The sequence below is a fragment of the Pleurodeles waltl genome, chromosome 11, assembly GCF_031143425.1.
Source record: "Pleurodeles waltl isolate 20211129_DDA chromosome 11, aPleWal1.hap1.20221129, whole genome shotgun sequence".
Classification (NCBI taxonomy): domain Eukaryota; kingdom Metazoa; phylum Chordata; class Amphibia; order Caudata; family Salamandridae; genus Pleurodeles; species Pleurodeles waltl.
Genome location: NC_090450.1, coordinates 699931626 through 699946935, shown reverse-complemented (window position 1 = coordinate 699946935; position 15310 = coordinate 699931626). Strand labels below are relative to the sequence as shown.

The 15310-nt window shown below is 47.7% G+C and overlaps 1 protein-coding gene across 6 annotated transcripts in view; it reads right to left on the bottom strand.

Annotated features, from left to right (window-relative positions):
- OGDH (oxoglutarate dehydrogenase) overlaps positions 1–15310 on the bottom strand; it is an 833675-nt gene that overhangs the window by 29544 nt on the left and 788821 nt on the right. For all 6 annotated transcript variants that reach the window (XM_069214267.1, XM_069214270.1, XM_069214268.1 and 3 more), the window contains 2 exons: positions 12161–12324; positions 11788–11942 (listed from right to left, as the gene is read on the bottom strand). In XM_069214267.1, coding sequence (XP_069070368.1) covers positions 11788–11942; positions 12161–12324 — 319 coding nt within the window. The remainder of the gene's footprint in view (positions 1–11787; positions 11943–12160; positions 12325–15310) is intronic.

Here is a 15310-nt window from a genome sequence, read left to right as displayed (position 1 = left end):
CATGTTGTCTGTTTTGACAAGAATGTGTTTGTGGGCTATTAGCGGTTGAAATACTTTCAACGCTAGAAACACTGCTAGTAGTTTTAGGTGATTTATGTGAAGTTGTTTTGGCTGAGTGTCCCATTGTCCCTGGATGCTGTGTTGGTTGAGGTGTGCTCCCCACCCTACCATGGAAGCATCTGTTGTGATCACGTATTGAGGCACTGGGTCCTGGAAAGGCCGCCCCTGATTTAAATGTATATGATTCTACCATTGTAGCGAGGTGTGTGTTTGGCAGTCTATCAACACTAGATCTTGTAGTTGACCCTGTGGTTGGGTCCATTGTGTTGCTAGGCACTGTTGTAAGGGCCGCATGTGTAATCTTGCATTTGGGACAATGGCTATGCATGAGGACATCATGCCTAGTAGTTTCATCACTAATTTTACCTGATACTTCTGGTTTGGGTGCATGCTTTGTATTACGTTTTGGAATGCTTGTACCCTTTGCGGACTTGGAGTGGCAATCGCTTTTTTTGTGTTGATTGTTGCTCCTAAGTATTGTTGTATTTGACACAGCTGTAGGTGTGATTTTTGGTAGTTTAATGAGAAACCTAGTTTGTGAAGGGTTTCTATGACGTAGTTTGTGTGTTGAACACTTTTCTTGTGTGTTGGTTTTGATTAACCAATCGTCCAGATACGGGAATACGTGTATGTGCGGTCTTCTGATATGTGCCACTACTACTGCAAGCCATTTTGTAAATACCCTTGGTGCTGTTATCCCGAATGGTAACACTTTGAACTGGTAATGTACTCCTTGGATTACAAACCTTAAGTATTTCCTGTGTGAAGGATGTATGGGTATATGGAAGTACGCATCCTTGAGATCTAATGTAGTCTTGTTGTTTGAGCAAGGGGATTACATCTTGAAGTGTCACCATGTGAAAGTGATCTGAATTGATGTAAAGATTTAGTGTTCTGAGATCTAATATGGGTCTTCGAGTTTTGTCCTTTTTGGGAATGAGAAAGTACAGGGAGTAGACCCCTGTTCCTTTCTGATGACTGGGTACTAGTTCTATTGCATCTTTTTGCAATAACGCTTTGACCTCTAGTTGTAATAGATCCATGAGCTGTTTGGACATGTTGTGTGTTCTTGAAGGTACATTTTGTGGTAATTGTAAGAATTCTATGCAATAACCATGTTGGATGATGGCTAGGACCTACGAGTCTGTTGTTATTAACTCCCAATTTTGGTAAAAATCTGTTAGTCTCCCCCCCACTGGTGTTATGTGTTGGGGATTTGTGACACTGAAGTCACTGTTTGTTTTGAGGGGTCTTTGGACTTTGGAACTTCCCTCTATTTTTAGGGAACTGTCCACCTCTGTATTGTCCCTGAAAGCCTCCTCTCTGATACTGGCTCTGGTATGTGGGCCTGGATTGTGAGGTTGAGGGTTCTGTGGTTTGGCCCCAAAACCCCCCTCTAAATTGTGTCTTCCTAAATGTGCCTCTGCTCTGTGGGGAGTAGAGCGCGCCCATGGCCTCGGCCGTATCTGTATCCTTTTTCAGCTTCTCGATAGCTGTGTCCACTTCCGGCCCAAATAACTGCTGTCCATTAAAAGGCATATTAAGCACAGCCTGTTGGATTTCGGGCTTGAATCCTGAGGTGCGTAGAGCCATGCGTGTCTCCGAATTGTGACGGCTGTATTTACAGTTCTTGCAGCTGTGTCTGCTGCGTCCATTGCCGATCGTATCTGGTTATTTGAGATACTCTGGCCCTCTTCCACCACTTGTTGTGCACGCTTTTGGAATTCTTTGGGCAGATGTTCAATAAAGTGCTGCATCTCATCCCAGTGGGCTCTGTCATATCTTGACAGCAAAGCCTGTGAATTGGCAATGCGCCATTGATTGGCTGCTTGTGCTGCTACTCTTTCCCGCTGCATCGAACTTGCGACTTTCTTTGTCGGGTGGTGGTGCATCTCCAGAGGTGTGTGAATTTGCTCTTTTACGTGCTGCGCCTACTACTACTGAGTCCGGTGTCAGTTGCTGCGTGATGTACATAGGATCTGTTGGGGGAGGCTTGTGCTTTTTCTCCACCCTAGGAGTGATGGCCCTGCCTTTTACGGGTTCTTGAAATACTTGCTTTGCGTGTTTCAACATTCCCGGTAACATCGGAAGACTCTGGTACTGACTATGTGTTATATATATACATACACACACACACACACACACACATATATGTACATACAACATACATACATTTATATATATACGTACATACACACACATACACATACATACACTAGCAATTAGAGACAGGCATAGAAGACAGTTAGAAAACAGTGTAAAACCGTGTAAATCACAATAGTGATTCCTAGGGGAAGCCTAAACCATATACTAAAAAATGGAATGCAAATATTGGACTTTCATCCAGGTAAGTGGAATGTGCAGAGGGGAGCTGGGGATACCAGGAAACCACAGAGGTAAGTACCACAACACCCCCGCGACCAGGAAGGCAGAAGTAAATCAGTGGATTTTCCCTAAAGTACCCACACAGAAGAAAAGAGAAGAAACGCAAGACTCTGAAGATACTGCATCACCCCAGTGGTGGTTTCCAGTGAAGGAAGACCTGTGGAGAGAGGGGATCAAGTCCAGAAGGCACAAGAGAGTCCCATAGGGGCAGGAGCCCCCACCCACCACGCTAAAGCAGTTGGTTACCTGTGAACACAGGATGGTCAGCACTGCACCCATGAGGACGAAGTTGAGTTCTTGGAGGATGCGGGTGATGTCCCACGCCGGGTAGAAGACTGCAGACTGAGTTGCGTGTCCATCTTCCTACAACAAAACCTTGGCAAAGACAATTGTCGCACCTGGAGGAAAGTGGAGCTGTCGGGGACCAGCAAGGGGCAGGAGGACTCAACACAGGAGGGGAAGTCACAGGGGACCCTCAGCGATCCAGAGAGTCCACAGAAGCCCAGGCAGCACCCACAGGAGTCCCACAGGATGAGGGCACAGAAGGTGCAGGAAAGTGCCCACGCAGCACTACAAAAGGAGATCCCACGCCGCAGGAGAACCACGCAGAGGGCTGTGCTTCGCAGGATGGAGTGCAGGGGTGCTGGAGCTGCACGTCGCCTGAGGATCCCGTGAAGGAGATGCAAACGAGCCTTGGCAGCTGCAAGAGATGCAGTGCATGGGTGTACTGTCCTGCATGGCAAGGCAAAGGCTTACCTCCACCCAAATTGGACAGCTGCAAGAGAGTATCAAGGGGACCACTCAAGACCACTACCCGTGACGCAGAATCCACACAGTTCAGCAGTAGATGGGATCCACGCAGCCGGTCGTCATTGCTGTAGGTGCCTGCGGGTGCCGGGGAGTGATTCCTTCACTCCAAGGGAGATTCCTTCTTCCTTCCTGTACAGGCTGGAGAGCTGCTGTCTTCGGAGGATGTAGGGCCAGGGAAATGTTGCAGAGCTGGCAGGAGTCTTGGAAACAATGTTGTAAAAGAGTCTTACTCGTGGATCTGAAGCTTGTCGGTTCCTGGCAGGTGCAGTTGCGGTTCCTGTGGCCAGAAGTTGAAGTGAAGGTTGCTGAAGAGTCATGCTGGAATCCGGGAAGCAGAATCTGAGGACCCACCCTTAGCCCTGAAAGGGGGATTGGTCACCTAACCAGGTAAGCACCTATCAGGAGGGGGCTCTGATGTCACCTGCCTGGCCACTCAGATGCTCCCAGATTTCCCTGCCAACCTTGGAAACAAGACAGCAGAACCCAGGGACCATCAGGAGGAACTCTGAGCACCACCCCAGGGGTGGTGATGGACAGGGAAGTGGTTACTCCCTTTTCCATTGTCCAGTTTCATGCCAGAGCAGGTAGTGGGAGTCCCTGAACTGGTGTGGACTGGTTTATGCACGGAGGGCACCAAATGTGCCATTCAAAGCAAACCAGTGGCTTGGGGAGGCTACCACTCCCAAACCAGTCACATCTATTTCCAAAGGGAGAGGGTGTTCTCCCTCTCCCAAAGGAAATCCTCTGTTCTGCCTTCCTGGGCTAGATCAGATCAAGCAGCAGTAGGGCAGAAACCTGTCTGAGGGGTGGCAGCAGCTGGGCTTCTGGAAGCAATGCTGGGGGTCCTCTAAGGAGCCCCCGGGGTGCTTTTAATCATACTTCCATTACTTGCAACAGTATTGGGGTATGATTTCAACATGTTTGATACTAAACATGCCCAGGTTCGGAGTTACCATTATGTAGCTGCAAATACTTAGTGACCTATGTCCAGTACACACGTAAAATGGCGACCCACACTCACAAAGTCCAGGAAATTGGATCTGGAGTTTGTGGGGGCACCTCTGCTAGTGCAGGGGTGCCCTCACACACAGGTACCTGCACCATGCCCTCTGGGCTGAGAGGGCATACCATAGGGGTAACTGTAAAGAAATGGCTCCCTGTTGCAGTTACCCCCCACTTTTTGCCTGATACTGACTTGACTGAGAAGTGTGCTGGGACCCTGCTAACCAGGCCCCAGCACCAGTGTTCTTTCACCTAAAATGTACCATTGTTTCCACAATTGGCACACCCTGGCATCCAGGTAAGTCCCTTGTAACTGGTACCCCTGGTACCAAGGGCCCTGATGCCAGGGAAGGTCTCTAAGGGCTGCAGCATATCTTATGCCACCCTGGGGACCCCTCACTCAGCACAGACACCCTGCTTGCCAGCTTGTGTGTGCTAGTGGGGATAAAATGACTAAGTCGACATTGCACTCCCCTCAGGGTGCCATGCCAACCTCACACTGCCTGTGGCATAGGTAAGTCACCCCTCTAGCAGGCCTTACAGCCCTAAGGCAGGGTGCACTATACCACAGGTGAGGGCATAGGTGCATGAGCCCTATGCCCATACAATGTCTAAGCAAAACCTTAGACATTGTAAGTGCAGGGTAGCCATAAGAGTATATGGTCTGGGAGTCTGTCAAAAACTAACTCCACAGCTCCATAATGGCTACACTGAATACTGGGAAGTTTAGTATCAAACTTCTCAGAATAATAAACCCACACTGATGCCAGTGTTTGATTTATTAAAAAATGCACACAGAGGGCATCTTAGAGATGTCCCCTGTATTTTACCCAATTGTTCAGTGCAGGACTGACTGGTCTGTGCCAGCCTGCTGCTGAGTGACGAGTTTCTGTGGTGAGGGCCTTTGTGCTCTCTGAGGACAGAAACAAAAGCCTGCTCTGGGTGGAGGTGCTTCACACCTCCCCCCTGCAGGAACTGTAACACCTAGCATTGAGCCTCAAAGGCTCAGGCTTCGTGTTACAATGCCCCAGGGCACTCCAACTAGTGGAGATGCCTGCCCCCTGGACACAGCCCCCACTTTTGGCGGCAAGTCCAGGAGAGATAATGAGAAAAACAAGGAGGAGTCACTGGCCAGTCAGGACAGCCCCTAAGGTGTCCTGAGCTGAGGTGACTCTGACTTTTAGAAATCCTCCATCTTGCAGATGGAGGATTCCCCCAATAGGATTAGGGATGTGCCCCCCTCCCCTCAGGGAGGAGGCACAAAGAGGGTGTAGCCACCCTCAAGGACAGTAGCCATTGGCTACTGCCCTCCCAGACCTAAACACACCCCTAAATTCAGTATTTAGGGGCTCCCCAGAACCTAGGAAACTAGATTCCTGCAACCTAAGAAGAAGAGGACTGCTGAGCTGAAAAACCCTGCAGAGAAGACGGAGACACCAACTGCTTTGGCCCCAGCTCTACCGGCCTGTCTCTCCCCTTCGGAAGAAAACTGCTCCAGCGACACTTTCCCCAGGACCAGCGACCTCTGAATCCTCAGAGGACTGCCCTGCTCTAAAAGGACCAAAAAACTCCAGAGAACAGCGGCCCTGGTCACCCAAGACTGCAACTTTGTTTCCAAAGGAGCAACTTTAAAACGACTGCGTTTCACGCCAGAAGCGTGAGACTTGCAACTCTGCACCCGACGCCCCTGGCTCGACTTGTGGAGAAACAACACTTCAGGGAAGACTCCCCGGCGACTCCGAGACTGAGTAACCAAACTTGTCCCCCCTGAGCCCCCCACAGCGACGCCTGCAGAGGGAATCCCGAGGCTCCCCCTGACCGCGACTGTCTGACTCCCAGATCTCGATGCCTGGAAAAGACCCTGCACCCGCAGCCCCCAGGACCTGAAGGATCGGAACTCCAGTGCAGGAGTGACCCCCAGGAGGCCCTCTCCCTTGCCCAGGTGGTGGCTACCCAGAGGAGCCCCCCCCCTTGCCTGCATCGCTGAAGAGACCCCTTGGTCTCCCATTGATTCCAATTGAAAACCCGATGTGTTTTTTGCACACTGCACCCGGCCGCCCCGTGCTGCTGAGGGTGTACTTTCTGTGCTAACTTGTGTCCCCCCCCGGTGCCCTACAAAACCCCCCCTGGTCTGCCCTCCGAAGACGCGGGTACTTACCTGCTGGTAGACTGGAACCGGGGCACCCCCTTCTTCATTGAAGCCTATGCGTTTTGGGCACCACTTTGAACTCTGCACCTGACCGGCCCTGAGCTGCTGGTGTGGTAACTTTGGGGTTGCTCTGAACCCCCAACGGTGGGCTACCTTGGACCCAAACTTGAACCCCGTAGGTGGTTTACTTACCTGCAAGAACTAACAATTACTTACCTCTCCTAGGAACTGTGAAAATTGCACTGTCTAGTTTTAAAATAGCTATATGTGTTTTATTTGAAAAGTATATATGCTATTGTGATTATTCAAAGTTCCTAAAGTACTTACCTGCAATACCTTTCATGCAAATTATTACATGTAGAATTTGAACCTTTGGTTCTTAAAATAAACTAAGAAAATATATTTTTCTATACAAAAACCTATTGGCCTGGAATTGTCTCTGAGTGTGTGTTCCTCATTTATTGCCTGGGTGTATGTACAACAAATGCTTAACACTACTCCTTTGATAAGCCTACTGCTCGACCACACTACCACAAAATAGAGCATTAGTATTCTCTTTTTGCCACTATCTTACCTCTAAGGGGAACCCTTGGACTCTCTGCATACTATTCCTTACTTTGAAATAGTGCATACAGAGCCAACTTCCTACAGTAACTTAGTGACCTGGTACCTGGCCTGCAGAACCCTTTACATGGGCTCCCTATGGGTGGCAGAATAACTGCTGCAACCCATAGGGATCCCCTGGTACTCCCAATGCCCTGGGTACCTAGGTGCCATATACCTGGGACTTACATGGGGGGACCAGTATGACAATTGTGGGGTGTAAAACGTTAGAGACAACCAAAGCCTAGAGGGAGAGAGCACAGTCACTGCGGTCCTGATTAGCAGGATCCCAGTGAACAGATCAGGCAAACAGTGGGAGTAAGCATGCTAAAAAGAGGGTACTTTCCTACAAAGCAGATAGCAAACAGTTTCTTGTACTGTGGCTTTTTTTGAAATACACAGACTTTGGGAGAAAGAGCATAATCACTGGGGTCCTGGATAGCAGGATCCCAGTGAACACAGTCAAACACACTGACATCAGGCAGAAAAAGGGGGTAACCATGGCAAGAAAGAGTACTTTCCTACAACAACCATTGTACTTCCTCTTGTACCTTTGCTGTTACAACCACTAGATCCTCCCAACTGTCGGAGGAGTGTGACCAGCTGTTGCATAACCTTTCTTGAAATGGGCACATGTGCAGTCTTGCACGTCTTAGGAGTGGAATGCTAGATGCCATCATATACATTAGTTTCATGACTGTCCCCTCTGATAAAGGCAAGCTTACTCCACAATCGCCTCTATCCTCTTCTGGGTCAGGTTTGCTTGTGCCATCTTTAAATTCAGTCTTGCTCCTAGGAAGACCTTTTCCTGTTCCGTTAATGGGGATAACTTCTTGTGGGTTATTGAAAAACCTAGACTTGCTACGGTTGTAATCACTATTTTGATGTTATTTGGCACCTTTGTTTTGTATTTGCCTTTACCAGCCAGTCACCTAGGCATTGGTGTACATGAATTCCTTTCCTTCCGAGGAAGGCTGCTACAGCTGCAAGGCATTTTATAAAGACCCTTGGTGTAGAGTTTATGCCAAATGGTAAGACCTTCAACTGATGGTGTATCCCGGAGTATAAATCTGAAATAATTTGTTTACTTGATTCATGGGTATGTGTAGGTATGGATCCTTTAGATCTATGATTGCCATATAATCACATCTTTGCAGGAGAGGGCAAACTTCTTGTAGTGTTGTCATCTTGAAATGCTGAGTGCAGATTAACTTGTTTATGAACCGGAGATCCAGAATTGGTTGTAATGTGAGGTCTTGTTTTGGGACCAAGAAGTATGGTGAGTAGTTCCCTTTGCTTAGTTCCTTTACTGGCAACATTTCTATTACTTGTTTTTGAAGGAGTTCCTTGACCTTTGCTCCTCCCAACCCCTTCATGAGTTGCTCCAGTTCCTCCTTGTGGAACTTTGTCTTTGGTGGAACTGGTGATGGTATTTTGTTGAGTTCTATGCAGTAGCCATGATGAATCACGTTTAAAATCCAACTGTCTTTGTTGAGCTTTGCTCGTTGCTGTGATAATTTGCTATTTTGCCTCTCACTGGTGTTTTGTGGGGGGCATTTGTTGTGAAGTCACTTGCTACTTGTTGCTCCTCCTCTGGAGGCTTGTTCTCTCCCCTTTTCACTACCCCACTGGTTGAAAGTTGATGTTGAGCAGTCTGTTGTGAGCTGCTCAGGGTTTGTTGCTGCCTTGTTGAGAAAGATCCCCCCTGGCTGCAGGTCTTCTAGTTGAGCTTCCACCCATCTTGAATGTACCCCTGTGCTGTAAGGCTCCCATTGCCTTAGTCATTTCATTATCCTTCTTGATCTGTTGCAAGGACTCATCCACTGCCTGTCCGAATAGTGCTTTCCCTGTAAAGGATTTGTTATGACTGAAGCTTGAACTTCCTGTTTACAGCCTGATATCCTGAGCCATGCCTGCCTCTTGTGCATGTGCACATCTGCCTGCTGACAGTGTCCACTGCACCCAAAGCTGACTTCAGGCCGGTGTTGGTGATATTTTTGCCCTCTGGGTAACACTGGTAGGTATAAGTTACCTTTACTGGATGGCATCAATGTCTTGAAGAGAAATCAATCACCTTTCTCTTCTTTCAATGCCACCCCTACATGTCTGCAGCCCTTCTGATGAGGCTGTTATATAGGCTGATGTCATTGGGTGGTGATGGCCTAGAGGGATAGGTGTTCACGTTTTCCTCTGGGCTCTGTTTCGAGGTCATTCCACTCTTCCTCAAAGTTTCCTGCAGCTTCTTCTTCTTCAGGGTCGTAGAATTCTTCAGCCACCTCCTCATGAGGTTCTGGAGTCACTGGGGCCTCAAACGCAGACCCCTCTTCTATGGCATCAAGACGTGTGGGGGTTTTGCTTGGAATTCGAAATTCCTTTAGTGAACCATCAAACTCCTTTTGTTGAAGAAGTGACGACATTTCGGCTTACAAACTTGGTTTCTTCTTTTCTACCTCTTGAACCTTTTTGACTTGGAGGGTCAAAGATGTTCTCTCTTTGGGTGTCGGCGGCTCTTCCTCCAAAGGCCTTGGGTTCTCTTTCCTTTAATGGTCGCTTTCTTAGATGTCAAGGCTGCTTTGTGCAGTTTTTTCTCCGAAGTCTTAGCCTCTGAACCTTTTGGTGGTTTTCTTACATTCTCAGGTCTTTTCTTGGTGTCCTGCGCCACCTTTTTAGCATCTCCCTCGAAGATCCAGTGTCTGATCCTCCATGCACCAATCCTGCTACTTCAAAGCTTTCATCATCATCGCTTGATAACCTAAGTCTAAGAGGTCTGTGGTCTCTACCTGCTAGTCATGGTTGAGTGATGTTGCAGCCTCTGTTTCCTGTGTACCCTGATTGTTTTAGGCATGAATGCGGCGCAGGCCTTGCAGTCCTCGTCTCTGTGATCCTTTAGTAGGCAGAGGCTGCAGACTTCATGGGGGTTCTGGGGTCTCGCTGCGCAAACTCGTGGTGGCAATTTGGGCAACATTTAAAGGGGGTATTTTCCACGACCCCCATACCCCCTTTTGTCTCATTCTCAGACCGCGTGTTGACTCTGGTGTGGGTTCCGGAGGGGTCCCCCATCAAGAGGAGGAGATAAGGATCCCCCTTCTCATGTTTTTCTTCTTCCGGTTCAACGTTTGTTTTTGTGCCTTTTTTTAGGATTTTCCCAAAAATCTTCGGGCTTCTCCTTTGCTTCCAGACCAAACAGCCGAAAAAAGAACCTGAAGATGGCTACTGTGCACAGGAACATCTGGGGTGCCATCTGACCTCATACAGAGAACAGACCTAACACTATTGCGACCAGTCGTCCCGAATATACCGGGACTGTCTGGGTTTTTCAGCACTTGTCCTGGCAGATGTCAGCAAATTTAGCTCGTGTCCCAGTTTTCAGAGCGGGTCGACTGAAAACTGAAGGAGGCACTTTTCTATATGTCCCAAAGCAGGACTAGCTAGAAGCTGTTGTCGAAAGAAGTTCTGCTAACAAGTGTGATAGTGCGTTTAAGTTTTCCACTTTATTTCCTCTGTCATTCTGTGCCCTGTGGACAGTATGTGAACCCAGAAAAGGACTCCTGCTGCAAAACCTTTGTTCTTAGCAAAATCTCTGTGACACAAAGGACAACTAACCGTCCAGGTTTAAATGTTCAAAGCTAGCATGTAGTCCTGCTCAATAAACCTACTGCTCCAGGACTTTTTGATCTGATATCAGAAATAGGTGTACAGCATCCCTATAAAAAAAGTTAACCCTCCAAGTGATGCGGCATGCTACGAAAACTTCTAGAACTCACAGACAGTAGCTGGGAAGATTTGGAGAGGAAACCTTGTCACTGCTGGATCAAAAAGGTTTACAGCAAGTATGCAGTGACCCTTGTCTACAGAACTGACAAAGCATATCCTCTTAATAAATAGGTTTTCACAATACGCTGGCTCTATTAGACCCAAAGAACTTTTCAGAAGTGAAAAACGAATATTTTGTCACTTTTCCCGAAGGTGGCATGGAGGCTTGAGATGATATACATGTTTCTTCAATGTCCACTCTTTCTGGAGTTCTGGGGCAAAGTGAGTTGCATGATTTATAACAATCTTTGGCACCTTAACTGGCCACCTGATTCCAACTAAAGATAGGTCACTGTGTTTTTACCTTCAGTGCTGGAATTCTACTTATGCACATTGGTTATCTCACCACTTCTCATCTACTCTTAAGAGAACGGCTAAATAACGTTAGGAAGATCTGAGCCTTCGCTCTGAGATTTGTTTAAAATCCATTCCCTGTTTTTTATGCAAGCTTGGAAACGTGGGTACTCAAATTCCAGGCTCCATTTCTTCTTATTGTGAAGATTTTCTTTTAACCCATGTAGACCGCTGGGTTTTCTGTGAACGTCACTGTCAGGCTTCTTTTGGATTTGAGTGCAGTACAGAAAAACTGCATTAGGACGAGAATTATAAAAGATATATTTTTTCTATTCTAACCTCAGTCACTTTTCCCATCTTTCACAGCTGAATGATAGCACTTGGAAGCTGCCATCCTTACCTCTCCTTGCTAATATCTGGTACATTTCAAGTGGAAGAGAGACTAGTTACTTTATGGGGAGCACACATTCCAGTGCATTTGCATAATGTAATAAAATATACTAAGTCTCTCTTGAAAAACAGTGAATTATGTTACACTGGAAATTAGCATGCTAGGACATTCAATTCCCGAAAACGTTTTGGGTTGCACTTTCACTTAAAAAAATAATCATAAGCAGAGATGTAGTGGAGGTAGTAGTTAATGTGATCTGGAGTGAGAGGAGAATACTTACCATACTGGTTTTGATCGGTCAATAGTGGTGCGAAGTCGAGGCTTCACATAGTCGTAGTATCCTTGATTTTTGTGCTCCTCCTGACACCAGACCAAATCAGCATTGGGATACTTCTGCACTTCTTTTTCAAGAAGGTCAAATGGGAAAGGTGATAGCTATGGGAAAGGAAAGAAAGCTATCAGTCTTGGCATTAGGTGACGTCTATGTATGAAAATGATTTACATGGGGCTGGTGAAGCTATATGCAAATTCCAAGGTTCTAGAAATGGGTTGAAATGCCTGTAGGGCATAATTCCCAAAATATGTTTTGCTTACTGGAAATCAGACTTTTGTTAAGGTACTTCATAAGTAGATTTTTAAAACTCAAATCCTACCTGTTCTAGTCTGGTAATGGCCACATCGGCATCCATCTCACGGGTGCTGCGCTCTTTATTGAGTTCATAATACACCTTCCCAGTGCAGAACAACAATCTCTTGACACTTTCGGGGTTGTGAGATGCTGGGCCGCAGTCAGGGATAATACGCTTAAAGTGTGTTCCTGAAACAGGAGACAAAGGTTTGTCAAACCAGCACAGAGAAAGCTCTTGTCCCTTACACAAACATGCAGAACAACATTTAGTACTTTTGAAAAATCAAGAGAAAGAAATGCAAATGGGTGATGACACTTCAGTTAAATCTGTGGCACATTGCCTGCAGCATACTGTGGTACCCTATGGTGGTTGCATTTTGGGTATACACAGGAAGCCTCAGCACCTATAGCACTTCCTATTTAGTTGCAATAGAGTTTAAGCAGCATGAAAAACATTCTGGAAGGAAATTACCTCAAACAGAAAATCTGCTTTAAGGTGTTTTTTAAACCAGAAACACATCCTTTGTGACCGTGATTAACTATTACTCAGACCGTTTTGCTGTGTGAATTCAGCAAGACTCTGAAGGATTGCATGCACAAAAACACTAAGCAATACAAAGTTGGAACCACTCCAAAATCACAGGACCAAGCCCTCATAAGGCTTCTACTCAAACTGGAAAAACTCTCAACTGAAAGTGAGAAACATGATGATAAATGTTTGAACTGCCAATCGGATTTCTGTGTATATCTCCTGATATATTCCCGTTGTAGGAAAGTCACTCTTTTTGGCATGGTTACACCCACTTTTTGCCTGTTTCAGTGTTTAGGCTGTTTTCACTGAGATCCTGCTAACCAGGACCCCAGTGATTGTGCTCTCTCCTCTAAATGCGGTTGCTCTGGTACCCTTAACACCCCACAATTGGCATACTGGTGTATCCCTGTAGGTCCCTAGCATATGGTACTTAGGTACCCAGGGCACTGGTACACTAGAGGTTCCCCATGGGCTGCAGGATGTATGTTGCCACCCATGGGAGCCCCTGCAAATTGTGTCTGCAGGCCTGCCACTGCAGCCTGTGTGAAAAGGTGCATGCACTCTTTCCCTGCTGGTCACTGCACGAGGTCATGGTAAGCCACCCCTATGGCAGGCCTTCCTAGCCCAGAGGGTAGGGTGTGTGTGTGTGTGTGTGTGTCTGTGTGAGTGCACCCCTGCATCAGCAGAGGTGCCCCTTGTAATGGCCACATGTCTGGCCTGCGGTCCAGCTACATAATGGAAACTCCAAACCTAGGCATATCGTAATCATACCCAATACTAATGCCAGTATTGGTGGCATGATTCCATACACTATGGCGAATCCTTAGAACACGCTCTGGCCAGTCTTCCAGGGTTTGCGGGCAGCCCACGCCGCTGCAGCCCCTCAGACAGGTGTCTGCCCTCCTGCTGCTTGACCAGCTCAAGCAGGGGAAGGCAGAACATAGGATTTCCTGAGGGAGAGGGAGGCAACACCCTCTCCCTTGGAAATAGGTCTTACAAGGCTGGGGAGAGGTAGCTTCCCCACACCACCAGCTTGCTTTGAAGGGCATATTTGGTGCCCTCCTTGCATAATCTGATCTGTACCAGTCCAGGGACCCCCTGTCCCTGCTCTGATGCAAAAGCACACAAAGTGAAGCTGAGTGACCACTCCTCTATCCATCACCACTCCAGGGGTGGTGCTCAGAGCTAGCTCCTCCAGCTGGCCACTTGATTCTGCCATCTTGGTAACAAGATGTGCAAAGGCCCCTGGGAGCAGCTGGTTGGTCAGGACAGGTGTCTGGCATCACCCTGCAGAGTGAGTCTCCAGATTCGGTGTGCAAGACTCCACCAGGACTCCTCTGCACCGACCTCTTCTGCTCCTGGAACTGCTGCTGGACTTCACTGGAACCAAACAAGCCTGCAACTGCTCAGCCAGCCTCGTCTTAACATTGTTTCTCCAGCTCCTTCCAGCAGTTGCAACATTTCCACCACTATGCATCCTCTGGGGTCAGCAAGACTTCAGCTGCACGAAAGATACAAGAAGGAATCTCCCTTGGAGCGAAGGAGTCACTCCCCTGCATCAGCTGGCACCGAAGGCACTTAAAAATCTGCTACTGGAACTTCTGCCATCCGGCTCCAGGAAAAATCTCCAACACAGGTGGTGGTTCTGAGTGGTCCTCTCTATCTGTTGTCCAACTTGGGAGATGGCAAGCCCTTACCTCTCCTTGCAGGATAGTACCCATGGGCACTGTGACTCTTGCAGCAACCAAGGCTTGTTGACTCCTGCTCCAAGGGATCTTCAGGCTCCAAGTAGCCCTGTCCTCCAGCACTTCAACCTTGCAAGGACAGTCTCTCCTCTGCTGCTCCAGTGATGTGGGGCTCTTCTCCAGGTGTGCTGCCTTGGCCTCACTGCAACTTACTGAGCCTGCTGCCTGTGGGGGCTGACTGCTTCTGCTGGCTCTCCCGACTGCCAAGGGTCAGCCTGGACTTCCCTACAAGGGTAAAGCCCCTGGCCTTGCTGGTCCTCTTTTTCCCTGCAAATCCTATTCTGCCCAGATATGCATTTGCCAAGGCTTGTTGGTGGTCTTCCTGACCACTGACCATCTGCAACAGACGTCAGACATCATCTGCATGACTCCAAGGACTTCTCTGCAGCTCCTGGGCTCCACAGCTGATCATCTTCCCTCGTTGACCAGGACCTTAATCCACAGAAGGGTGAGTAGTGGCAACGACCTAACCTGGACACTCCTGCGTGGACTTCTCTGTCCCCTTCTCTTGCAGGTCCTCTTCTTCCTAAATCCACAGTTGGGTTCCATTGGACTGGTCCTGGTCTAGCAATCTTCCTTTTCCAAGTCCCCTTGTTAGTCCTTGGGAAGACCAGGTAACTTACCTCTGCTCTCCTGGTCAGTGGGGGTCACCTAGCTACTCACCTCTTGGGGTTCTGAGTTCTCCCAGCTCCCTTCTAACTATTCCACATACTTGAGTGGGGGTCCTAACTTCACATTCACTATTTTAGTGTATGATTTGTCCCCCCTATAGAACCCTAGCTATTTTTCACTAATTCTTGCCAATGCTTGTTGCTTCTATATGCTAATTCCTAATAATTACTGTATGTATGTGTATGTGTGTATATATATATTACTGTAATAAAATACCTTTATTTTG